The sequence below is a fragment of the Acanthaster planci genome, linkage group LG18 (assembly GCF_054643075.1).
Source record: "Acanthaster planci isolate LZ-2023a linkage group LG18, COTS_SCS, whole genome shotgun sequence".
NCBI classification, from domain to species: Eukaryota; Metazoa; Echinodermata; class Asteroidea; order Valvatida; family Acanthasteridae; genus Acanthaster; species Acanthaster planci.
In genome coordinates, this window is record NC_141794.1 from 6,430,198 (window position 1) to 6,455,133 (window position 24,936).

General features: G+C 38.6%; 1 protein-coding gene across 6 annotated transcripts in view; it reads left to right on the forward strand.

The window, feature by feature from the left end:
• The window catches only part of LOC110982710 (axotactin-like), a 69,233-nt gene that overhangs the window by 24,826 nt on the left and 19,471 nt on the right, over positions 1 to 24,936 (forward strand). For 5 of the 6 annotated variants that reach the window (XR_015428241.1, XM_022241340.2, XM_087148407.1 and 2 more), the window contains exons 13-33: positions 63 to 183; positions 791 to 982; positions 2,190 to 2,288; positions 4,260 to 4,399; positions 5,043 to 5,222; positions 6,045 to 6,264; positions 7,162 to 7,257; positions 9,537 to 9,676; positions 11,133 to 11,381; positions 12,960 to 13,088; positions 13,534 to 13,683; positions 14,510 to 14,683; positions 15,642 to 15,791; positions 16,376 to 16,606; positions 17,529 to 17,614; positions 18,680 to 18,830; positions 21,609 to 21,772; positions 22,234 to 22,342; positions 22,745 to 22,867; positions 23,583 to 23,695; positions 23,960 to 24,092. Coding sequence is in view for 5 of the 6 variants with exons in the window: in XM_022241340.2 (XP_022097032.2) it covers positions 63 to 183; positions 791 to 982; positions 2,190 to 2,288; positions 4,260 to 4,399; positions 5,043 to 5,222; positions 6,045 to 6,264; positions 7,162 to 7,257; positions 9,537 to 9,676; positions 11,133 to 11,381; positions 12,960 to 13,088; positions 13,534 to 13,683; positions 14,510 to 14,683; positions 15,642 to 15,791; positions 16,376 to 16,606; positions 17,529 to 17,614; positions 18,680 to 18,830; positions 21,609 to 21,772; positions 22,234 to 22,342; positions 22,745 to 22,867; positions 23,583 to 23,695; positions 23,960 to 24,092 (3,150 nt within the window). In the remaining variant the exon portion in view is untranslated. The remainder of the gene's footprint in view (positions 1 to 62; positions 184 to 790; positions 983 to 2,189; positions 2,289 to 4,259; positions 4,400 to 5,042; positions 5,223 to 6,044; positions 6,265 to 7,161; positions 7,258 to 9,536; positions 9,677 to 11,132; positions 11,382 to 12,959; positions 13,089 to 13,533; positions 13,684 to 14,509; positions 14,684 to 15,641; positions 15,792 to 16,375; positions 16,607 to 17,528; positions 17,615 to 18,679; positions 18,831 to 21,608; positions 21,773 to 22,233; positions 22,343 to 22,744; positions 22,868 to 23,582; positions 23,696 to 23,959; positions 24,093 to 24,936) is intronic. The other variant, XM_087148408.1, reaches the window with a different exon arrangement.

Sequence of the window (24,936 nt, forward strand, 5' to 3'; positions counted from 1 at the left end):
TTTAAATGAGTATTTAATTTATAATGTATTTCTACTCCCATGTACTCGCTTTGTACATCAAGCGATGTACAAAGAAAGTTGTACCCACCTGTACCACTCTGGAGATCAGGATTCTGGAGTCAAGGTACTAGACTTGGATGGACCAGGGCCACTGAATGCAACTTATGTCAACTGCACTTACAGGTGATAATTGGGGTTTCATTTTTAAATAGTGCCACCATTTTGCCACCAACCTGTATTCCTGAGGAACCAGCAGGTTATACGCAATGATGAAGCAGTTTTTAATTAGTATACTGATAAGATATTTGCCAAACTGAGAGCTGTTGTTGAGTCTACCACAAATCCAGTAACAACTCTCTGCACTAGTCGAATCAGCTAGATGTCCAGTCACAATGAAGTAACAGGATGAATGGCAACAAAGGGATTCTTTTAGCACAGTTCATTGGAACACAGCTTGCTATTTGGCTTTAGTCCAGGGGCTTCATCAGAAGAATATCTAGTGGACTTGCAGTCATCATATTTCATTCTGTACAAAGGGTACACAAGCCGTTATCGCTTCCCTCTGGCATATGCTTGACTCACCTTGAGATGAAAACAGAATGAATGACCCTTTCTTATACATAGTGTATTGCATTCATGTTAAAGTACCCAAAAGTTGCCACACCACGTTCTGGTTCATGTGGTGTTACTGGTTAATTCTATTCAAATGCCATTTTTGAAATAACACTTTCAACAGCAACCTTTATAATTCTTATTTATGCATTGTGTGTTAATTTTCTTCTCCTTTTAGATCTGGAAAGGCAGAGACTACTATTGAGCATAACTTTGCTCCCAGAACTCTTGTACGCGATGTTCACCTACCCAGCCTGGAATTCAACATTACCTACCAGTACATGACTAACGAGCATCTGAAACAGCTTGTTATTAACTCCCAAACCTGCAGGCAGTATTTCAGTTACTGGTGTTTTGAAGCACCCCTGCAGTAAGTTTTGAATTTATTCTGGGTAGTAGGTACCTGAAGTGTGATTTTTCAGGCCTTTTGCTTCACCAAAACTCAGGATTGTGGAGGGTTTTTTGTCATGCAGATGTTGCCAAGTACTGTGTTGCTCTCATCAAAAAAGAAAAAAAATTCAAGTTTAACTTTGGTTATATTTTGTAGTACAACACAGTCTTGGCCCAGAGGCCAACTTGTATGTGGTACAATAGAAAAAAGGAGAATGATAAAAGTGGCATCAAAAAGTGCAAAGTAATAGAAAAAAGACGATAAAAGTTCATCCTTTAAATAAAAGATTGATTCACTGTGATTTCCTTTTGATAGACACATGAAACCTAGAATTAGATTAGAATAATGAAATATAAGAGGATTTAAAATATCAGATCATTAGTTTAAAAGATTAAGGAGAAACATGCAGGGTTCATGTAATCCTGGCCATTTCGGAGAGAACTCAGACTTTCCAAGCTGTTGAAAGCCCTGGAAAGTCAAGGTATTTTGTTGCTATGGTGACAACCCCTCTATTACTTGTTTTGTTGATTTTTCTTTATTCCTTGATCTCATTCCTGAGGCACAGCCAACCGATAACCTTGAATGAAGCTCCTGCAGAAATGCTGTTTGGTGTGCCATTGATTTGTTTAAAAATGTTTTTCCTTTTTATTATATGTATTTGGCAAAGTAAACCAGTTCAGATGTTTAAAATAGGTTAAGAAATACAAACACCACAGTGTCAAATATGGTATCGAAGTGGAGCATCAGAAATTAACTTGATTATTGTGGGAGTATATTTTTGGGAAAAAAGGGCATATGTGATGCGATCAAGCAAACTCAGGCATTTGTCAAATTTTCATTTGAAAAAGAGTTTCTGAGTAAAATGCCCCAAATCAATTTTTTTCATTTTTCAACTTCTTCTGTTGATCCAGAATTGTTTCAAGGTTGAAATGACTCATTTTGCATGCTAGGGCAGACCTCATGTATGTGTAATGCTGCTCGTGTATACCCTAAGATGTGTGTCATTTTGGGCTTGCGCTGTGGGAATACTGAACTTGCTCACTGATCGGTCAAAATTGGTCAAACCGTACATTATGCATGAAGTTCTTTTTGCTGTAGCAGTGGGTCAGTAAATAAATATTTGAATACTTGTGACTGTTACATGGGGAGAGGTTTAACTGATGTAATGATACTCTATCATTCTTAGTGTCAGAAGGGGATGGACAGCTTTGCACAGTGCTGCTGGCAGGAGACTTCGTTACTACAACCTACCATTTGTTACTCACTGTGACCTCAATGCCAAAGAGTAAGTTTGTGAATGCACTAATGACTAAATGGTAAGATTTATGGACAGTAGGCATAGTGTGAAACATTCAGTAATTGTTAAGCATCATAACACAACTGAATAAATCCCTGTCATCTTTACACACAGTGGCAAGTGGCTAGTGATAAAAGTCAGTGTTGTAGTCAAGACCAGACGATCCAAGGCCTAGACCTGGAGTTCCAAGACTAAGACCTTATCCTTAATTAAAACATGACGTAATGTGTAGTGTACTGCAAAATACATGCCAAACATTGCATGTTATTTAATTCTTTTTGTCAGTGCTAGATTAACTTTTCTTTTAATACCCTCACATTTCAGAAAATGATGAGACTAGTCTTGAAGTGTCTTGATGAGACTTACAATATTCAGTAATAGCAATGAAGCACTGATTCTTCTTTCTACTGAAGAAGAAACAATAGAAGTTCTGTGTGACCGCCATTTTTCCTGTAAGAGCTTTTGTTCCACAGGGATACACATGAGTAGACCTTTGGTACTATTCCTCTGCGACAAAAGCAGATGCCATGCAGAACCTCTGTAATTATAAGAGCAGCGTGAAAGGAGATTGAACATAATTTCAAGCACCTTGCAATATGTTTTGAAACATTTGCAGATTTGGAATTTAGAAACTGTTGTCTCAATTTTATGCCAGTCTGAGAAAGGAAAATGGCAACTTGTACATGATGAGCCGGGATTTATATGGTTTACTCTATTCATTGTGTAAAAGATGTGTACTATCCCATAAAGTGAAGCTTGCCTCATTTTGCCCTATGGAATGGAACACTCTGTCAACTCATGAGATTATTCTTTCATTATTTCACCAGTTTCACCACGAAGTGGCGTATTGGATAGTTTTGGTGCGCCACAAAGTGATGTACCATCCATAGAATTTGTACAGATGATACATCAGTTCGTGGCACAGCAACTATTCACAATAAGTCACTTCGTGGTGAAACCAAGGATTTGTTTAAATACAACACCCTAAAAGTAACTTCATATCAAAGGTGTAAATATGGATACTAACCGCTGCTACACTATGATTGTGGTACTTGGCAAGGGCATAGAATTCAAGATGTTGCCAAATGTTGCTGCTTGTCTCTTGGCTTTGGTTGTTGATTTGGTACTGCCTTGTTTAGAAATTGGGGACTTTCAGTACTTCGTACAGGAGTCCCAAAGCTTAAAGCCTGCTGCACAACTTTCCAATTTTACTAGTTCAGCACAGATCACTGGACAGTTCTGTCATTGTTCTGGTAAACTGCAACATCGCCAAACACATGCTCAGTTCCCATCTGTTCTTATAATTGACCCCTTGCTAATCCAGTGAATGCTAACCGGTTACTGGTACATGGAGGCCATGCATGCAATGGCTTCTGTTTGCATGAGGGCTTCCATTTGGAATCATGTGACTTTCTTTGGAAATTTGATTAGTTAACATAAACATCATATCCGTAGGAGTAAGAGTGCTGCCGGTAGACATTTGCAATGACATTCAGTAAAATATCAGATGTGGAAAAACTCTAGCATGTATGAGTTCATCAGGTTACCTGGTGTACAGTAAGATTGGTTCAATATTTGAGAGCAAAGCTCGCTTGTCTGTTTTTATGATGGCCTTTTGTCTAGTGAGCCAGTCAAATTTGGACAGGTGTGCGGCAGGCTCAAGGTATTGAAAGCGTGGAACTCAGGAGGAACATGTCACAGGCGCATGTCCTACACTCGCTCAATTTACTTGTCTTTTCTAATAGCTGGACATGCATGAAGTTGTCTAAGTAAGGCATGGTTGATTAGATACAAAATGCCACAGAAAATTCTCCTTTAAAATCTCAGTTTAGACCTCTTAAAAAATTAATGCATTTGAATGTTTGGTACACTGTTAAGCATATGTATCAAATTTACACATCCAAAACAAAAAATGACACATTAACTGTGATAGAAATGTAATTGTCTTCCTTTCTTAAGATGGAATGTTGACCAGGGTATCATCACCAATATGCCATCATTGCCCATTGCCAGTATGCAGTTCTACAAGGTACAAACATATGTCCATGGAACAACCAAAGGCACATTGTCCTTAGGCCCCCTGCAGTGTTCCAGTAGTCGTGAGTACGGTTTCTTTCAATCAAGAAGACATTCAAATGTGCCAGTGTTTTTAATTTCTTTGGAACCAAGGATTCATGCATCCCAATTTGCCAATGGTTTTAGATTTTTTTTTTCAAATTATTTGGACCCAACTTCCCACCCACCCACCCACCCTACATGTGTTTTTGTGTAAAGGGTTCCTCCTAATAAGCACCCCCCAAAACACAAATAATTAATCAATTAAACGAAGATCCTACAGATTACTCTGAATGCAACCTCATCCTTCCAGGTTACTTTATTCCCAGTATGGCTTCCAATAATAACCCTAGATATGAAACTTTCTATATCCTCTCTTCAGGGTTTTTGATATTAAGGAAAGATTGATATCATGTATTTTGTGTTTATAATTTCAGTTTGTATTGTGTAGTTGTGCATTATTGCATCCACAGTCCTTTTAAAACAGTTCCCCACCTCCCTTTTGAAATTGGCTATATAAGATTTTAACATTTACATACATTTACATACTCATGAATGAGGTTGTTCTTAATTCTGAGACGTCATGACAAACAGATTGGTCATTTGGTTTGACAAATTTTTTACTTCTCTGTTTCCATTTTATCTGCTAATGCAAGATCATAACTGCATTTCTGTTACAATCTACAGTTACTGAACAGAGGGGTCGCACTGTCACTATCTCACGTTCACAAGACTACATCACATTGAAAACATGGAAGAGTAACTCTCTGTCTTTTAAGTTCCGCACATCTATGGAGAACATCGTTCTCTTCCATCAGATGGGCAGTGGAAGTGATTCCCATTCACTGACTGGAATTCTAAAGGATGGTAAGAGATTAAACTTGTTACGTGCTTTAGACATTGTGCTTCCTGATGATCTCCTTTTAAGAAAATGTGGGCTGTATTTGACCCCACTGATCACTCTTTACTGACTGGATAGCGTGTTGAGACTGAGGGTGTTACGCCACTGGGTGCCATCTTTGGAAGCCCAAATGTCCTCATACACTGAGTTAATGCTCACATTTTCCTGCATTTCTATCAATGGTCAAGAGACTAGTAGACGTACACAAACACAGCCTTTGGATAGCTCATTCTGAGTAAGTTGCTCATACGAGCCAAGTTACGTTGAAATGTACAGATATCTTAGTCATCTGGCTAAACAGAGGGATTTGAAATGAAACTGACAATTCTATGGAAAGGTCACTGGCTGCAAGTGTGCCCTCTTTTTTATTTTTATGTGCCCTTGCATTTAAGGAGAAACATTTTCATTTGCTTTTAAATTTGTGCTTTACACACTGCAAGTGTGGGTTGACATGAAGTTGTGTCAAAGGTGGCTGATTATTGTGCGTGGGTGGATATGCATTTTTTAAGAGAAGAGCAAAGTAACATGTACCCATCTCAAAAGAACTTGTTTTGCAGACACTTCAGAAATCATGTCGGTATGTATGTCCCTTGTCAGTGAGTTAACTAGATCTTTTGGCAGGAAATAGGTGAAATTCTTCTCTGACATCAAAACAACGGGAGAGGCGGCTGATGAGACCGATGGGATTCCTAGTCAATTTAATTAGGCCCTGGGTGCTGTTTGAAAAATAATTAATTTTTATTTTATTTTATTTGAAAAAAACCATTTTCTCTTATTCTGCCATACAGCGTTCAGTGTCTGGCTCATACTTGAGATAAATGGCGATTTTTATGATGGTCATGTGAAATCTCCCCGACGTTTGACTGACGGCAACTGGCATACTCTAACTGTGGAACGAAGCTTGATTGACTTCCGTGTCACCGTGGATTTCACTGAGGGATTCCTCAATCTTCCAAAAGGAGTTACTTTGATGCTTGCTGGACCATTTCTTCTTGGTGGAATGAAGGAGTAAGTTAAAATTGTTCTATCGTGATTCTTGTAAGGTGACTGGTAATTTGGTATACCTTGGAGAAGCTGCACCTGTTGAGATTGGAAAGTGAGGAAAGTGTCAAATAAACACCGTTAACTGAAGATTTCAAAATTTTTACTCAAGAACCAGCAGTTACCTGATTGATTTTCATTTGAATGCGTATTTACTTCCACGAGTTACCTTACCAAGGTGAAGTTTCTTGAGCTGGAGTTTTAAAATTATTCCCCTATACAAATGTTGTTTGACTTGTCATGCTTGGGGCAGTTAATGTGAATAGAAATCTGACAATGATGTAGAGTTTCAGGAATTCTTATCAGCAGTAATTCACTGGTCTTGAGCAATCTTCACCAGTAGAAGTGATTCACATTACAGGCCACCCAAACTGTTCTTTCTATAAAGGTCCTTTTTTCCAACTCATCATGGGTTAGGTGGTAGTACTGGGCACTGCACTTTTGAGGGTAATGGACATCATTGAGTGAGTTTGATGTATAATGATGACAAACTGATGTTAATGAGATATGGTTGTAAAAGCATGGGCTAGTTATAGTGATAAAGAGCTGAGTGTGCTCACAATGTGATGACGTCATGCTGCGTTAACTGACTTGCCTACAGTGTGGAACGTGCTTCCATTTATTGGAGCCTGTCTAGGAGTGGTTTAGCATTGTTCTGAGCAATTTTTTGGTTTATGAAGATGAACAAAAAATTGACTGAAGCGGGATTTGAACCTGCGACCTCCAGAACACCACGCTTGTGCTTTACCAACTGAGCTATCCAGCCCTATTGGTGGCTCTTCTCATATATCTTTGTTCACAGAAACAATGGCAGGCTGAAGAGGGAATTTCTGTATTTCTGAATTTGTTTGTTTGTATCAACAGGTTACCCAAAGGTACTGAGGGTATGACAGGATGCATTGCAGACTTCACGTTCAATGGAGATGTTGTCTTTCTCTTTGATCACTTTGAACATGAAGAGTAAGTATGTACAATCCACATAACCTGTGGCACTTTCTTGTGTTGAAAATTGGAATCTCTTCTTCATTTATTCTGGTTTTACGTTATGTTCAGTGTTGTATTCGAGTCCATTACAATTAAGCCCTGTAAGTCCATCATAACTCATTTGTTCTTAAGCCAATTTACAAGCTATTCAAATAAACTGTGACAAAAGCATTCTTTTACATGTCATTGTTCACCCTGTTTCTCATGATGGCTGGGACTTGGGAAAAGACTTGCAACACTGGTTAAGTCCTTGACTACTTCATGCTGGAGGATACATTTTAAACACGGTGTCATCTATGGCAATCTGTGTTCCCAGGGATGGTTGACAGTGTCAAGCATGCTTGTGTGTTTTGCACACACAATGTGTGTGAAGCCTTTGGAGATCATGGACTGTGTCCTGAACTTGAACTTTGCCGTGGTCTGCTGTGTAACAAGTATGGCTTTCATTTAGGATGGGACTTTCGTGTTGCAAAACATGAAATAGTGATTGTGAGAAATTTCATGCAGTTGATTTCAAAAGTTGGTCTTCTGATGTTGCCTTTTAAAAAAATCTTCCCCAAAATGCTGCTCCAAATGATTCAACATCTTGTACATCCATTGTTCCTGTTGTAAATTTCATCAATCATCACCCAGTTGATAAATTCAAATGTATGCCAGGTACACGCCATTGTGTTTCATAGATTAACCCTTGTTGGAACTCTATCCTCACCTGCAGATAGTTCTTGAATGGATTCCATGCTGTTGCTTGAATACAGTAGGTTCCCGTTACAGTGCTCCCAAAGGAACCAAACTGAATTAAGTGTTGTAACTGCATAGTGCTGTACATTGACTGGACATGCAACATGTGCAGTGCACATGTGCACTGCACATGTATGTACATGTACAGATATGTACATGTACATTAGATGTACATGTATTGGAAGATGCATGTACTTTTGTGAAAGTGTGACTTGATTGATTTGATTAGATTTGAACTTGGCATTTACCATTATTGATTTGTTTTGTTGCAAATGTGGGATACAAGGTCTAAAATTGCAACATTTTGTAAAACAAAATGTACATGCAGCATGTACATGTACATGCTGCACAGATACGTGAATTTCGAAGAGTCAAATAAAATGGTTGAGTAAATTGCGAAGGAATTTGTGGAGTTTTTAATTAGTACGTCTGTTATTTCCCGAGCTGCTAATACTCGGGCAACTTATATTTCAAACTTTAACTTCCACTTGTTATTAACAAATCTCTCTTGCTGTTACATGCATAACAATTAACATCCAGATGGAAATTTTCTTAGTTTGTACTTGTATGAACATCAAGAATCAGTAAACTTGTCAACCCTACCCGGCCCCCTCTTCTCTACACATCGTCACGAATAACGTTTAGGAAAACCACTGGTACACGCATCGTTTTACCCCCGTTTATGTCTTGTTTGCAATCTCGCCATGGTAAACACATGCTCACAATCGTGCTGGGCAGAATTGAGCTTCTAGCCTTCATTCAAGGCGCTAACCAATGCCAAAATGCACAGTGTGACTGAGAAGCAGGAAACCAGCACTGTTTACAAGATTGTAAATTGGAATTAAAATGATAATATGATTATACAGTGCTTGTGACGGAGGCAAATTGCTTGTCACTTTTGGTTACTCTGGGGTTGATTTTTACGATGCGTTCAACATCCAGGATATCACGTGCCCCACGTGTGAACATTTTAGACTTGAAATAAGCCACTAATGGCCTGGAGTTTTGCGAAAAGCTTAGCAGACGCACACCATAGTAAGGTTGTATGCTTATACTAGCACAGCATGACATCAAATCTGTGGACAGTATTGGGGCCTACGTACAGGTGGCGGGTGCGTGTTGGATTGCTTGTATGACTGGTGCCCCATAGGATGGCCAATTGCAGCAGCTTTATGATGCAGTTTGGTCAATTTTCAAAGAATCTGACTTTCAAGGTTAAGAGTGCTGTAACCGGAATCATTTCACATATGCTTAATATGGCTCCCACGGCCTAAAATAGTGAGCTTTATATCCCCAAAAGCGTTATATACAGGAGCACCACAACCACAGAAAAACGTACACAGTGAATGAGTGTGCAGTTGGAGAAATGAAAATAAGAGCTTTATGTGATGTGGGCAAGAGTGTTATATCAGGGAGTGGGCAATCAACTGTATAGGCCAATGCATGTGTGTCAATGGAACATTTCCAGACTGACTTTTTAGCAAGTTTGTTTGATTTCTGACTAATGATCCACCCAGACATCTCCAAATAGAGGCAGGCTGTGTGACTTCATGTGACTCCAATCCGTGTCAAAATGGAGGCACCTGTATTGACCGCTGGAGTTCCTACACATGCAGCTGCGCACACCCGGCGCACTCAGGCCCAGACTGTAGCAGAGGTTTGTACATTTCAGACAGTTGTCGGGGTACGTAGCTTGTCTCCTAAAACACCTGAATTAAGTCCTACTTTCTGATTGGGTGGTTGGTTTATTTCTAGAGTGTTTACATGTATTGTGACTGTTGCCATGCTGTATCTTTCAAAGGTTGGTTTTTACTTCAGGCAAATGTAATGGGGGGAAGGAACTTGATGTCAAGAAATATTTACAGCAAACTTCGCTTGAGTTTAAGTGTGTTCAACTTTATGGATTTGCAGTACCAATTCTAACGTCAAAAATGGTGCTTATGTTTGTTTTCTCCACCTTGGCTTTTATTTAGTTTATAGAGGATGCAATCAGCCTCAAGAATTTTGTGATTAAATCCTGAATTCACAATTGGGCAACAAAATGCATGGAATGCTTTGTATTTTACTGATTTAAGTGGATGGCTCATTTATTCTCTGTCTTATTTCTCCAATTTTATTTTTTTTCTAGCTTTTGATTAATCTCTATTTTCATGTTTTGGTAATAATACATCTATCAATGTATTTAAAGACAGAAACCACCCAAGATTAGTGTAATTATCAAAGTTATACATTAAAGTGTGACTCATGCTTCCAGTAGAAGATGTCCTAGTGCCATTAAAACAATCACATGACTTGCAGTTAATTTCTCACAACTTTATGCAATGATGTAACTCCACTGTCATTAAATTTCATTTCAAGTTAAAAATGAAGGATTTTAAGAAATAATTTTTGTTCATTATAATGCCCATCATTACTCAGTTTACCAAGGTTGATATGAACAAAGTACAACTTTGTTTTTGGTGTAATGAAATACTTTCATTTGTTGTGGTCTAGCTGAAAATTTACCTCCTGGTTGTAGTGGAGAGACGTGGAAAACCTTTTTAAAATGGCAAATGGAGCTAATCCCAGGCCCATTTAAGATTGCTGTAAAATTGTAAAGGAACAGCTGTCCTCAAAGCTGTCATCTCCAACCTCTCTCACAAGGTGTTTAAAATAATTGAACTTTGCATACACGTACATGTAGCAGTGCAGTTTTGCATGAAATTGATCTATTGTGCAGCTAGATAGTCTGCCAATTTTCAGTCTAACCAAGGCTTATGCATGGTATGAAGCTAGGCTGATTTGTTTTTTTAATCAGCTGCAGGAGTCAAAGAAAATGTACTCCAACTTTTAAATTTGGACTTTCATTTTCTCTACTAATGGTGACAACAACAGATACATTTCCTTGATGGGAGCCCATCCATCAGTTAAACAGATCTGTTTAAACAAAGTAACTTCCAATTCATGACAAACACAATACAGAAGCATAATTGCATTTGGAGATGGTGCATGATGGAGTGTAAACAAATAAGAGGTGCACTGTACAACCAGATCTTGCTTCGGAACAATCAATAATGGAAATCAAGGACCCTTTCTATATCATTCCTATGTTTGTTGTATCTTGTTCTCTTCAGACAACACCAAGGATGTAGTCTCCTTCACAAGCGAAGATCTTTTCTTGGAATTTGAGGCTGAAAATGCCGACATCTTAACCTCAGATATGCAGCTTGGCTTCCGCACTCTTCAGTCCAATGCATTGATTCTGTATGCGCGTGATAACTTGAACAACTTCGTCCAGATGGAATTGGTTGATGATAGCACTTTTGTCTTTACATTCAATGCCGGAAGGGATGTCCACAGGGTGGTCGTCAATGCTAATGAGAGTACGTAAGATATCCAACCTAGCTAGTTCAACTTATGTCATTTCAGCTGTTATATTGTATAAACATAAATTTGATCAAGTTTGAGAGAATACACAACTTAACCCTAAAGGAGCCAGGAGGGGACCGTTGACATTTGTCTGATATTCTTGTTCTGCATTTTTTTAATGCCAGGTCAAGCTGAGCATTTCCAGTAGTCTTTTCTAATAATGTTTACACCAATGTTGTGAATATTGGATGTACCGGTATACAGTTGTTGGTCATGCTGAATCACTGGTTTCTGAGACAGGACATGCACTCACTCCAGTACGTTTTTTTCTCATTGATATATAATTAGTGCACCCGAGTTGACACTACAAGTTACAATAAACCTCTGTAGAAAAAGAGATTAAAAGCTAAAGCTAATAGACAGCTCTGTAGTAAAAGTTGAAGTTACAGCACCTTGAAAGAAAATGCTGGAAAATTTACTGTGAGTAGCTGTATCATTTCATATGTCAATTAAATAGAACTTGAATCAAACCCATTCACTTGATTTAGATTTCCATTAGGAGCATATACAGTCAACTCTCGTTATGTGCCCTGAGCAGGCCTTCAACAATTGAAAAGAGCCATGTTGGTTGGGAATGTTTATTTTGTTGACAGCAATGCGACCGAGTTTCATAGTTGTTCGTGAACCAGCAATATGCAGTTACTACCAAAAGAGCCTCCGTTGCTAGGAAAATTGCACACTTTTTTGGTCTAGCTCGGAGCCCATAAAAAAGTTAAAGGGACCAGGAAATTTACCTTGTTATAACTAGGATATTGTTACAAAAGTAGAAAAACAAAGAAAACTTAAAAATTCCAGAAACTGAGATTCTCAGCCAACAGTATTTATTTATAACAGTGTTCTTTGATAGTAGAGTTGGTTGACTGTACTTTTGTCGAAATCTTCCAACTAAAAAACTGCTGCAAATGCACATCATTATTTTACGGACTATTTTTTAATTCTGGTATTCAGAATTGTGGAATATTTCCTGATGTTACTTCTTGGGCCATAAACAAAAATAATCGGTCGAGACAGACTTGCCTTAATTGTAATGAACTGTATCATGTCCATCACAACTACTTTCATTAGTCCAATGACAAGCCCATCAGCCACAAGTACATGTAACAGGATGAACATTGCAGAGACAACCTTTTGTCAGTTCATTTCAATGGTTTGTTTGCTATGACTTGTGATGACTTTACAGCATTGTTGGTAATTCCATCTCAACTCCAGTCCAAGTCATATCTTTACATCAGTCTCATGTAATAAGGTGACAAAGGAATGCCTTTGTCACTGTTCATTTTAAACCTTGTGACTTGGTTTTATTACTACTATTATTGTGAAGTATTTGTGGTAATGACATCAACGATTCCTCAAAAGTGCCCTAGGCACCACAGCTTGTAGGCCTGAAGAAACCTGTAGAGAGGAGACAATGAGAGGCAAAGTTTTAGAGATGGGAGGACTGGATAACTTGTGATGGACACCTTAACTTGTGATGGACATCATGCAGAGGATTTGGACTCAAATATGTAACAACTTTATCTTTTTACACCTAGGTGTATGTCCAGTACCATTAAGCAAGCCAGTGTTGTGTGCCCACCTGTGCCAAGATGATTCACACTGCAACTCTGGTATGAAATGCTGCTTCACTGGTTGTGGAACTGAATGTGTCATGCCAATTGGAGGTAATCTTTGAGATAAGTTCTAGGATGGAGTTATTATATCCAAACTATCCACAAAGCAATCTCTTTGCATCTTATTTCTATATGAACAACAACTACCAATGTTTTGTTCTGATCATGTTAGTGACAGAATACACCTTGAGTGTCAATGAAGGAGTTTTTGGATGTGATTTACCTCTGAGTTTTCTGCTTCCTGAAGTTCTGGAGAAGATCAAAAGGAAGAAGTACAAATCATTGCATGCTTCACAAAGATGAAAGCAGTTCACAGATTGAAAAATAAAATTGGAGATTTTCTCACAGACATTTCTCTTAGATTCTGCAGCTAATTAAGAACACTTCAATTATTTGAACTCTTCAGATGTCCTTCCAGTGGAAGTGTTCAGGCTTAGCTGAATTTTTGTGCCGACTTTTTCCCTTGGAATTTACTTTAGATTATCTTGTGTGATAGGTGGTGTCTTAAATGATGGTGAATGGGTGGAGGTTAGTGTGCAAAGAAAGGACGACATGACAGTAGTGAACATCAATCAACACCAGGCAGAGATCGGGGTACCCTTTAACCTACTGACAGAGTTCTATGCTCAACCATTTCAGGATGAAGGTAACCACCACTAGAATATGCACTCCAAATAAAATAGCCAAGGGCTCCTCCATAATTTCCCTGTGTTGATATTATGCCCTTGATTTGAATATCTGTGCTCAGATTTTTTGCAAAACTTTAAACTTCCCGATTCCCCCAAAATCCTTCTTGCATATGCGAAGGATTTCAAAGAACATGGGTTATACATGGCAAAAACTTGTCAATTTCAAAGGGTGTATTAGTAAATCAAACCAGACCTTGTACTGTTTATGCTCAGCCACGGTAGATCTATATTATACAGATGATACAGGAATTCACCTTTGCTGCTTCATGATATCAGTCACATTGTCTCACCATAATTATGGACAATTATTGCTTGAGGCTTATGAAGGATTGAGGCAGTGGTCACCCTTCCAAGGAAACACATTCGTGAAAGAATTAACCCTCCTATGCTAAGATGCATTCTTGTCACAGTTGTCATATCAGTCAAAATCAGTCAAATTTCCCATACGTGTCTGTGTACTGGGGGAAACCAATTGGAAGGCATTTTTTACTGTTTTTGATGGTTAAAACAGAAGGAGGGTTAATCCAGGTTTTTGGAGCCTCCTATTCAATGTTTACTTAGGGGCAGTCGGAGAATTTTGCTGGATTGAAGGTTACATCTCAGGAAAGGGGCCAAAGGGAGTTGAACAGTTGAAGGGAGTTGAACAATTTTATGTATTCATGATCATGCGAAAAGTATACATGTAATAAATATGTCTTCAAGTTCAGATTGTACAAGTAGGGCATGAGTTGGTAATGATACCGAGACACATAAAATCTGTCACTTTTTAATCTTTCACTACAGAAATTATACAGCCAAATCAAGAGTTAAGGACATCTGGTAAATCGATGGTTCACATCATTATTGGAGGTGCTCCGAACTCCTTAACTCTCTTACCTGGACTAATGGGATGCGTCAGGGGGCTCATTGTCAACGGTCAGCCTGTTGGACTCCAGGAAATTGTCCACATCATGCGAAGTATGTAGATTTCTTTGAAACTAGCAAAAATGTACCAGCAATTAATGCAACAGGCAAGAAAAAGTAACCCACTAGCAGATACAGAGAGTTCCAGCAATGCTTTCCACTTGTTTAATGGATGAATGTAGTGACATTTCTCTGAATGCTCCCCATGGTCCCTCTTCAATGTGGTTGACAGCACCGTCTTAGGTTTGAGTGGACCGACTATCACATATAGTAGTGGCTCTGTGCAGTAGTTATGATTACCAACATTGACAGAGGTCACTGCACATGACAAGTGATGAATCTTGTCATGATCACTTGATTTGTCTATAGTCTCAGAAAAAGTCTCACAGAATTCAAACAGTTGAATTTTGTGGTCTTTTATTTTTTACATTCAGAAGTTTGAAAATTTCCTACCTTCACACATTTTTGTTCATAATCAATATACATACTTCCAAGATTTTTCCTTTGCTTTTTTCTACAACATGCACACAAATAGCTGCTTCATGAACTTACCATATACACAATCACAAAAATGTGCATACATGTAGTTACAGCAAAAATCCAGTTAGGCTACTGTACAAAAATGTGATTGAAGTGAAGGATGCAGTTATGGGTGCTAAGACAGCTTGAGGTTGGTTGGATATCATGATATGCATGAAGAGTTTCAGTACCAAAAAACAGACAAATTCACTTTTCAGAAAATCAGCTTTAAAAATGCCCAGCCCATTACTAAATTTCAATTCTAAGAATTTCATTTTCTTGTCTAGTAGACTAGTCACCAGTACAGTTGTTTTGCAATATATATATTTCTTAAATTTACACGTAGGTTGCTGTGAAAAGAGGATGAAATTAAAAAAGGCCAGAAAATATTACCCCAACATAATGGTGTTAAATGTCTTGGTAGTAAGCAACTTTATGTTTTAACATAGCGCAGTTATGTACTTTAATTTCTGTCTGGGGTTTGTGCCTGTAGGGCTGTTTTCCTCGAAAGCTCCTTCGTTGCAGTGTGAGAACCACTGCTCAGCAAACCCTTGCAAGAATGGCGGTATATGCACTGAGCACTGGACAAGCTTTAGCTGCAATTGCAGTGGAACAACATACACAGGGAACACGTGTGAAGGAGGTGAGTAGTACCGTCACTCCCATTGGGGGAGGTTTGCTGAAATATCATTTGTAACTGTATCAGTATGATAAAAACATCTTCCAGAATTAATAATTAATAAATTAATCAGCAAAGATGATGGATGATAGTGTCAAATTATTAAGCTTTTAGAAAAAATCACAGCCTTGACAGCTAAGACTAGCAGTGCGTTCTTGCCAGAAACTTAAGTATAACTTAATTTTCATCGGGTATGCAGAGACAAATTTTAATCATCCACCTGCCGGACGTAGTCTTGGCTAATGGATTAAAGTTGGTCCATACCTGGGCCTTTGTAATAATTCTACTCGAGATGGCCATCATGTTTTTGTTGAAAAGGCAAAGAGCTGCATTTCTATCACTTCCACTTTAAACCCTACTCGTTGTGTACATGGATAATTCACTTGAGCTTGTTTCTTTTGTGTATGCATGCTGGATAAAAATCACCGCTGTGATTGGTCAAAAGACCATGATGTGTGGCTTAATGGATCGGTCTGTTGAAACAACCGTAAGTCATAAGTCATGCTTAAATTATAGAGCTAATTGGGCTGTTTTGTGAATTGTTTCAGAGTCTGGGGCCCAGTTCCAAGATGATTCCACACTCACAGTGCCTCTCCCGATGGGTACACCTTTAGCAGGCTTGCAGCAAGATGCTCTTGAGTTTGGCTTCAGCACCAATCAACCCTCAGGAGTACTATTCTATGTCAGGAGTGATGAAAGCAGTGGTGCTGAGGAGAGGCTTATGATTGCTCTGCATGGAGGTGATCTGGAGGCACACATTGATCTAGGAGGAGGATTAAGTATGTTAATTATTTTCATATAACCTTAAGCAGTAGTTGACTGTTCTTATTCCAGATGCTAATCATCCTGACTTATAGCCACAAGCCAGAATTTCCCAAGGATGCAGCTATAATGCGATCAAGCCAAAGGCTACGTACAGCACGCAAGGAACCTAAGGCCAAACAACAGTGACGAGTTCAGGCAACTTACAAGTCAAGTCTCATGTGAAAGAATTGCACTTTGAGTCTGAATCAGCAAGTCAAGTCAACAGCTTTACCAAACAATCCGCATCAGAAGATGCTAAGTGCAGCCAGATACCAAAAGTGTCAATTTTTGTGGAGGGAGAAAAAACAGAATCCTGGGGAAAATTCTTGTGGCATAAGAATCAGTGAGTAGCACTCTGCTTTACGTGGCCCAAGCTGGGAATTGAACCTGGGGCTGAAGTTACGAAAGGCGAGTGCTTCATGTAGTCGTCATTCCTGCCACATTTTTATTTGCACGATTGTACAGTCAACCTTGAGCCTTAAAATGGGCGGGGAATGTAGACCTTCTCTTCCCCCCTCCATTAGGGCCACCTCATCAAGCCCCTGAAATCTCGGCCCAAAGTTCTGGAATGCATGCAAAGAAATTTCTCATGATTACCTGTGTGAAGTTTTGATTTCATTTGCTTAAGTACTATTTGTTATGGCCACCTTATATTCCTCTTTTTATTGAGCTCATTTGAATAAGAAAATTTTTACCTTTTTTGCCTGCCTATATTAGGCAAATGGTCATTTTGCCAGAATAGTAGGTCTTATTTTCATAAAATTGATGTCAAAGTGACTGCAAGGCATATAGTAAAAAATCCAAAAAGCTCTGAATTCTTGAAAAAAGATGCAAACAACTTGAAAAGCATGCTGTTAACTGTACTATTAATTTCTAGCTTGATGTTTTTTGTTTCAGCTGTTTTACGTGTTGTGGGTCCATTTAATGATACCTATCGTCATGCTGTGGTCTTCAAACGCTTTGGAAATAGAGTTCTATTTGATGTGAGTTTTTTGTTTTGTTTTCTGTGTGTGTGTTTTTAACAACACTTGTAATGACATTTTGGTTGTGTGTGAAGATGCCAATAATACACATGTTGAAAATCACATTGGATTTAGTAATTAAATGAGACAGGCATGTCAGATATGACAGGAAAGTGAATATTTTAGTCATGACCTACTATGGAAAATCAGTTGTATATCAAACAAGCACTGTCAATTATAGCCTCTTCAAAAGAAACAAATTAGGCAAGTGCAATTCTTATGCCATTTCCAAAATTGTTAAAGTCTTCTTCAATCTTGTAGTAATGGTAAAAAAAATATGAGAGCTGTTCATCTCCTTGGCAAGGAGATCATAGATGGAAGTTAACCAAAGGATGTGTGACAAATTGGTTGAAACTAGAGGATTCATCAGCTGATTCCACCAAATTTTAATGTAGTGGCATAACTTCACTTACCAGAATGCCACATTTTACTGCATGAGTTTACCAACAAAGTGTTACAACTGACACACGTTATGAAAGTTATGCGACTTGCGCAAAAATTTGTAGCCCGTGCAGTCAGTTTTATGGAACAAGTTGCTATGAAAAGATTGTGAACAATCTATTAACGTTTTTTAAGGCCTATCATTACCTGACTTGTCAAGGTTTACATAATAAATGCACAGCTTTTTTTTGGGGGGGGGAGACGCTATACTTTATTTGCTGTGAGAGAACTTTGAGATTTACTCCTGATTCCAATGAAGAAGAGATGAAAACTGTTTCAAAATGGTGGGTCGAACTAGTTCAGTGACTGTAATGATTGCTGGAATATTGCAGTGGATTAGACATTGTCAGACTTGTGATTGTTCCTTATCAAGATGTTTGAATTAAAATGTGTCACAGTTAAGTTTTGTCGTGAAATCGATCACAATTACATTATATTGTGCAGCCATGCCACAAATTTTATAGTATAAGGCTCACGTATTGCGCAGTGTTACATCAAGTTCCACAGAACATCTGCCATGCAGGTTGAGTTCACAGAAGTTGATGGAAATTGATGCCCCTAATTTCTGCCATGTCTGGAGAATAGGTGGATAACATCGGGTTTGACTATGAGACATTGGAGCCCATTGAAGAGACAGAGTTCAATGATAGGAAACTGATGATAATTGGTGGAGTGGAGGTGAATCAGACTGACTATGGACTTCGGGGGCTACATGGATATGAAGGATGTCTAACAGGTGAGTCAAAATTTACATTTTATTTTAAGTTTGCTGAAAACATATGCAAACATGTGAGTTTTATCAGATTGCATTAGTGCATGCTTTTTTTCCATGCGTTGCTGTCAATGTGGAATAATGTCCAAGTGGGTCAGTTGCACTTTATTTAATAATTGCTGGCTACTTTTAGTCTGTTTTTACATCTTGGCAGTGTAAACACATCAGATAGCATAGGGAAACAGACTATGTGCTCATGAAGTAATCCTAAAGATGAAAGAAGAAATTGACTATAGAGTGGGATTTGAACCCGCAACCTACATGTATGGAATATCTATCAGTGCTCTACCAACTGAGCTATCCAGCCCTGTGTTTGTGGTTTGCACCAAAACAGAGTTGGATGTTGGGAAGGCATTTAGGAAGTGTGTTTGAGGTCTCAGGTTCAATCTCCACACCAGTTGATTTCTGTTTATCGGTCTAACATTTGCCATTTGCACATGTTGCAGACTACATACTGATCAGGCCGGACTGACCTTAATTTCTTGGCATGACCCTAAAATGTTTAGCGGCAAGTTGGAAAAGGAAACTTGAAAATTTTATTAAAATACTGTTGTCTTTTTGTATTCACAAAATGCTTTTTTTCACGTTAAAATGCTTCTTTTTGTATGTTTTCCTACTTAAATTTGGAACTTTTGAAAAAAAACTTTTGTTATTTTCACAAGTTCCCTTTGCGTTTTGCTGTCTTAGTTGTGAAAACATGTGCGCAAAGCTCAATGCATTAGACCATTGCCACGCCCATGCAAAAGAGCTTGTGTGATAAAAATGTGGCAACCAGTCTCCTTGTCAAAATAACATCATTACACTACATCGGCCATACTCGCATGCAACCCTGTAGCTGTTAGTCAAAAAAAAAATCAATATTGCAAGAAGATTTTTGCAAATTAATTCACAGAACTTGGTCTCTTGGCTATAATGTATGTATTTTCTGTGTTCACAAGTTTAATTTGAGGTTGTTTTGCTCGTACTTGAAGCAAGCGTGTTTCCTTGAAATTTCCTGTGCAGCATGAGATTTATCACCTGCCCACCTGGATGCATCATGTGTGCTTATCACACTGGACATTATTGGCCAGTGTGCCGTCGTTATTACCTGACTGGCATTGTGCAGTGGTGTGAAATGTCCATAATTCTTATAAATTGTTGACTGTAGAAATTTTTACATAGATTAAGGCAAGTTTTTGTCACTTTTGTGGCAATTTTTGGAAGCTTTCATCACCATTCAATCAGCACAAAAAAATTGACCCCCCTTATTTTTTCTGACCTACTGACCCTATTTTTGAGAGGCATGTAATCAGAAGCAGAACTTTTTTTTCTTGGCCTAATTACCGTTTCGCTTTAACAGTAGAATTGTTCCTTGTAACCCAAGTGCGACTTATTTTGTCAAGCATCTCCCATCCCCTAGCCCACGTACCATGAGGTTAGTTTTGCACCTGCATAGCCCAAACAATTAAAGGCATTAGAGGTATGTTTTACGTTTATTTCAGTCACAAATGCTGGCTGAATCTGTGAAACTGCTTTATATTGTGCAGTTCAATCACCAGAAAATGAAAAAAAAAATGTGGTTAATATTAAAATTAATACACAATTTTTTTGTCACCTCCACATGTAAGTTTTCTGTACAAAAACTGCTTCTACGCACAAATTCATGTATTTCCTGTTCGTATTACAAATGTGTTAATTACAAAACCAGAGAGATGAAGGTGCACACAATGTTTGATAGATTCGTCTCACTGTGTGGTGAAACAAAGCACACTCATGTGACAGTATATGGCTGTTCTGATAGTGGAGACTATTAAGTACCATGACTGATGATGTCGAATGTGACCTGCTCTGTGTAAAAGGATATTAAAGGGACCCTGTGCTATTTCATATTAAGAGCTTTTGTATGTGGACAGGGTGACTTTTTACGTCTTGTCAAGTTTATTGGCTTCTTATTATATCAGTACTTCCACAATTCATACAAGAAACCTAACTGTTGCTATGGGTATCAAGAGACTTTCTTCTTGGCTGATTTTTTTTTCCACTTCTTGTGTTTAAAGGGCTTCATCTCTAAAAGCACTTTTGTTAATGTGTATGATATGATTATGCAAAAATCAACATACATGTATCTCCAGATTGCAAAATGCCACAGGGTTCAAACCTACACCAAATGAAAGCTTATAATGTAACCAACTCAAATGTGTATGGATAAGCCATTTTGAAAAAAAAAAGGCCCATAATAACTCATACCGTATTTGAGGAGCTGGTCACAAATGACCTTGGATATACGCTTCCTTTTGGCATACACTGTTGAAATACCAAACTGGCTTATTAAACTGATCAAACGTTGACAAACAAAACCCTCAACCATCCCAGGGATTCCCTGGATGGTCCTATGGGTGCATGTAGGGTGATACAGTGCACAGAATCTTTGGAGATTGGAGGGAGGGGTAATTAATCCTGCGGTCAATCATCCATTTACATTTCCAGGTATCCAGACAGTGGGTCAGTTTGCACTACCCTCTGCTTTTCTTTCTCAACAGCACTAATTATAACATTTCAAAAGACTTTGATTCAAAGATGTGCATATTTTTATCTCATGACGACCTCTGCACTCAATTTTAGGTCATTAGTTTCACTAATCAGCTGAGATCTTTCATTCATACCTTGAACAACTTTTTTTCCCACTGGAAGGACACTTTAATAAAAGGAAAGAATCCTGTGTTTTACATCTTGTTTTTATTGTTGTCATCTTGTCAATGACAGGTCTAACCTACAATGGTATGCAGCCATTTGAGACTCTTTTCACCAGTAATCCAGAAAGGGACCGTAGTAACTCCGTACATCGTCAGCAGTGTTCAGGTTTCCAGTCTGAGGAAGAAGGCACTACAGTGACTACCACACTCATGCCCCGCACAGAATCAACAGAGGTCATGTATCTGTTTTGTATTCCATGCAGTCAATCAGTACAGAGACCATCGTTTGTATCACTAATTATCACAGAGAGCACATTCTGAGGGTCCAAGTGTCTTGAATTTAACTGTCCCTTATTTTTCCACTCCTTTTATGACACGGTAATTTAGTCAGTCTTAGCCACCTTTTCGTTATGGTAGTTGACTTAATTGCATACAGCTTCATTGATTTTAGTCCTTTAAATCAAAAGGTTCATGGATACTGATATTATTTTTTCTGTGCATTAACAAGAGATAGTGTGTTTTTGTTTGTAAAGCGGTGAATCAAAGTCCCTTGAGTGGGGATACACAATGTAATTGAACCGGTTCCCACCACCCTCTCTCTCTGTTTGGGGAGGGAAGGGGGAGGGAGGTACTTCAGCACAGAGTGGATGTAATGTGACTTAATTGTTTCATTTGATTATATTTCACCACCACAGATATTCACCATGGGGCTGTGGGATCCTCAACCTGTCGAAGGCGTCAAAGTGGACATGCCTCCAGAACTTGCAGCAAACTCTGCAGTGAACTGGGTCCTCATTGGCGCAGGTAGCAGAGATTGGAGAAATATTCTCATCACCATATTATAACAATATTGGGAGACAGTACTGGCGGCATAATGTATATCATGGCCAAATATATTGAAATGATTTCATTTTCTTTAATTTTTCTGTGTATTTTAAAATGAAAGAAATCACAATTGCTGATGGGCCTCCCTAAATCAGTAACATAGCGATGAAAATTTCCATGTGAGTGCAACCATTAACAAATGCAAGCCATGAAAAACTTGTAGGTGCTTCTGTTGCAGCATATTTTTATTTTAGGAATATTGAATGCAAATTTTTTGCTAATTCCAAATTATATATAAACGGTGCTATAACATTTTGGCTTCAACATCTATGATCTTAGCAAAATGAGAAATCTCTGTTTTTCATGGTATGTTTGCTTTAGTTAGTGGTGGTGCTGCTGCTGTCTTGCTGTTCCTTCTGTGCTGTTGTTGCATCCTGAGAACTGGCAAGGAGGAGGAAGCAGCAGAGTACGAAGAGAAACAACAACTGGTTCAACCCCAGGATGGTATATGTTTCCGACACTCATTTCTTCTTTTTCTTGCTTGCCTATCATTGTTCAGTGTTTACTTGTTAACCCTAACCCCGTAGGGTGTATGTAAAATCATATTGAAATTGGAGGATTTGGGACTGTTAGGGTTAATCTCTGTTGATCCTCGGTCTGTCATTGGTAGACTGTTTCCTTTAACTGTTTGTCCTATCTTTCAATCAAAATTAAAACTGGAGTTGTTGGAATGTAGCTGTTGAGCTGAGTGCAGTTTTCACAGCTAAGAAATGCAGAAGTGATAAACATGTATTTGCATGTTGTGAGATTTGTTTCAGGCTGATCTACATTCTCGATGGTTCATAGTAATTACAATAGCTGCATGATGATAAAACATACAAATTTGGGGAAATACTGAAACTGCTCAGAAATGTCCAGCTTCTTGTGAAAAATCAAGTCTTGGGAAATGCAATTGGTTTATATGCACATGGACATGTTTACATTCAAATTTAATCAATCTGGTTTGGCAGAGTTTGGACATTTAAGTATTATCGGTAGCCTCAGACTTTTGTTAAGTTGAGCCATGTGCTTCCAGTGACTCAAGTCATTTACCCAATGGGACTCAATTTGACTGATTGTGACTGGAGTTAGCGTCCATGCTGGCTTTTTGAAACCCCAGGAACTGAGATTACATGGTCTGTAAATTAATTCCGAGCCATTTTTTTTCCCCATTTGACAGAAGTACGTGTTGTGCATCCAGTGCGTGAAGAAGCTGCAGAGGCCAAATGCCTAGATGCTCCTCCAGAAGAACCAAAAGACAGTCCTGCACCAGCCCATTCTCCAAAACTTCAGGTACATAATTCTGCTTTATATCCAGAACCCTTAGAAACAGTGATACTCGTTTATTCCAGGGCTCATCTGTTGGGTGGAGCCACGTAGAGGAATTTAAGATTACATGCAACCTTCTACTGGATATGAACCCCCAACCCTATGCTCTTGAGATACAACCCCTCACTAGGCAGCAATCCCCCGTAACGAACATTATAGGGGATTTTCGTATTTAGATTGTGCACTCAGATTTGCTCCAAATTTAGCAATTATCTTTATATTTGGCAGGAAATCCTGCGGTTGGATACCTGTAAAGGCCCAGTGGTAGTAGTGGCAGGTGACAAGCTTTCTTCTGTTGATAGCTTGAGTGATGATGCAGCCTTTCTGCAGTTGGAAGCTGAAGCTGGCTCACCAGACAAAGGTAATGAAAAGTTTATTCATCTAACTTGTTACTACAATAAAAGTGAACTAGTACAACAGGTCCAGAAGGAAACCACCAGCTGACGCTATTAATTTTGGCTGAAAATGTTCACCTTTTGAAAAAGGCCAGATATAGAGGCCAACACTTCACACACAGCTAACCTCTTCATATATTGATTCACAGGAGTTATTTAAACAGTATATGCATGATATTTCTCACCACAACCACATTTTTTGACACTTTGAGGCACGTTTGCAGTGCCTTGTATATACACACAGCAAGATCGTTACATGGCCTCCGCTGCCAAGTACTTGATGCACTGTAAATTATCTGTTAGATGTACATGTAAGAGACAGACTTTATGACAGGCGTTTGTCTCTGAAGTGAGTCTCTGATAAAGTGGCATTTTACTAAACCATCAGCTCTCATTTTCAAGCTGGAAATTTCTTATGATAACTGCAGGCATATCGTTATCTGGTGTCTTGTGTTAGGACAGGTATAGCGTATGGTAAAACAGTGTTGTGAAGAAGTTGCAATAAGTATTCAAACACACATAAGAAAAATTCCATTTGGTTTAGAAGGGTGATTCATACAGTGTATGGACACTGGACATTTCGCAGCATTTATAACAAATAATCAAAAACCAAGGAAAATGGGTTCAGACTACTTCAGACCTGTCAGAAATGTGAGGAATTACCCTATTTGGTTCTGTGATGGTGGTGGCATAAGATTTTCTCAAAACAGAATCATCTTGTTCAGAACCAGACTAACATTGTCGTCTTGTAAGCAGCGATGTATGTTACCCTTCAAAAATCTGTGGGCCAGGAAATGGTATGTGATTACG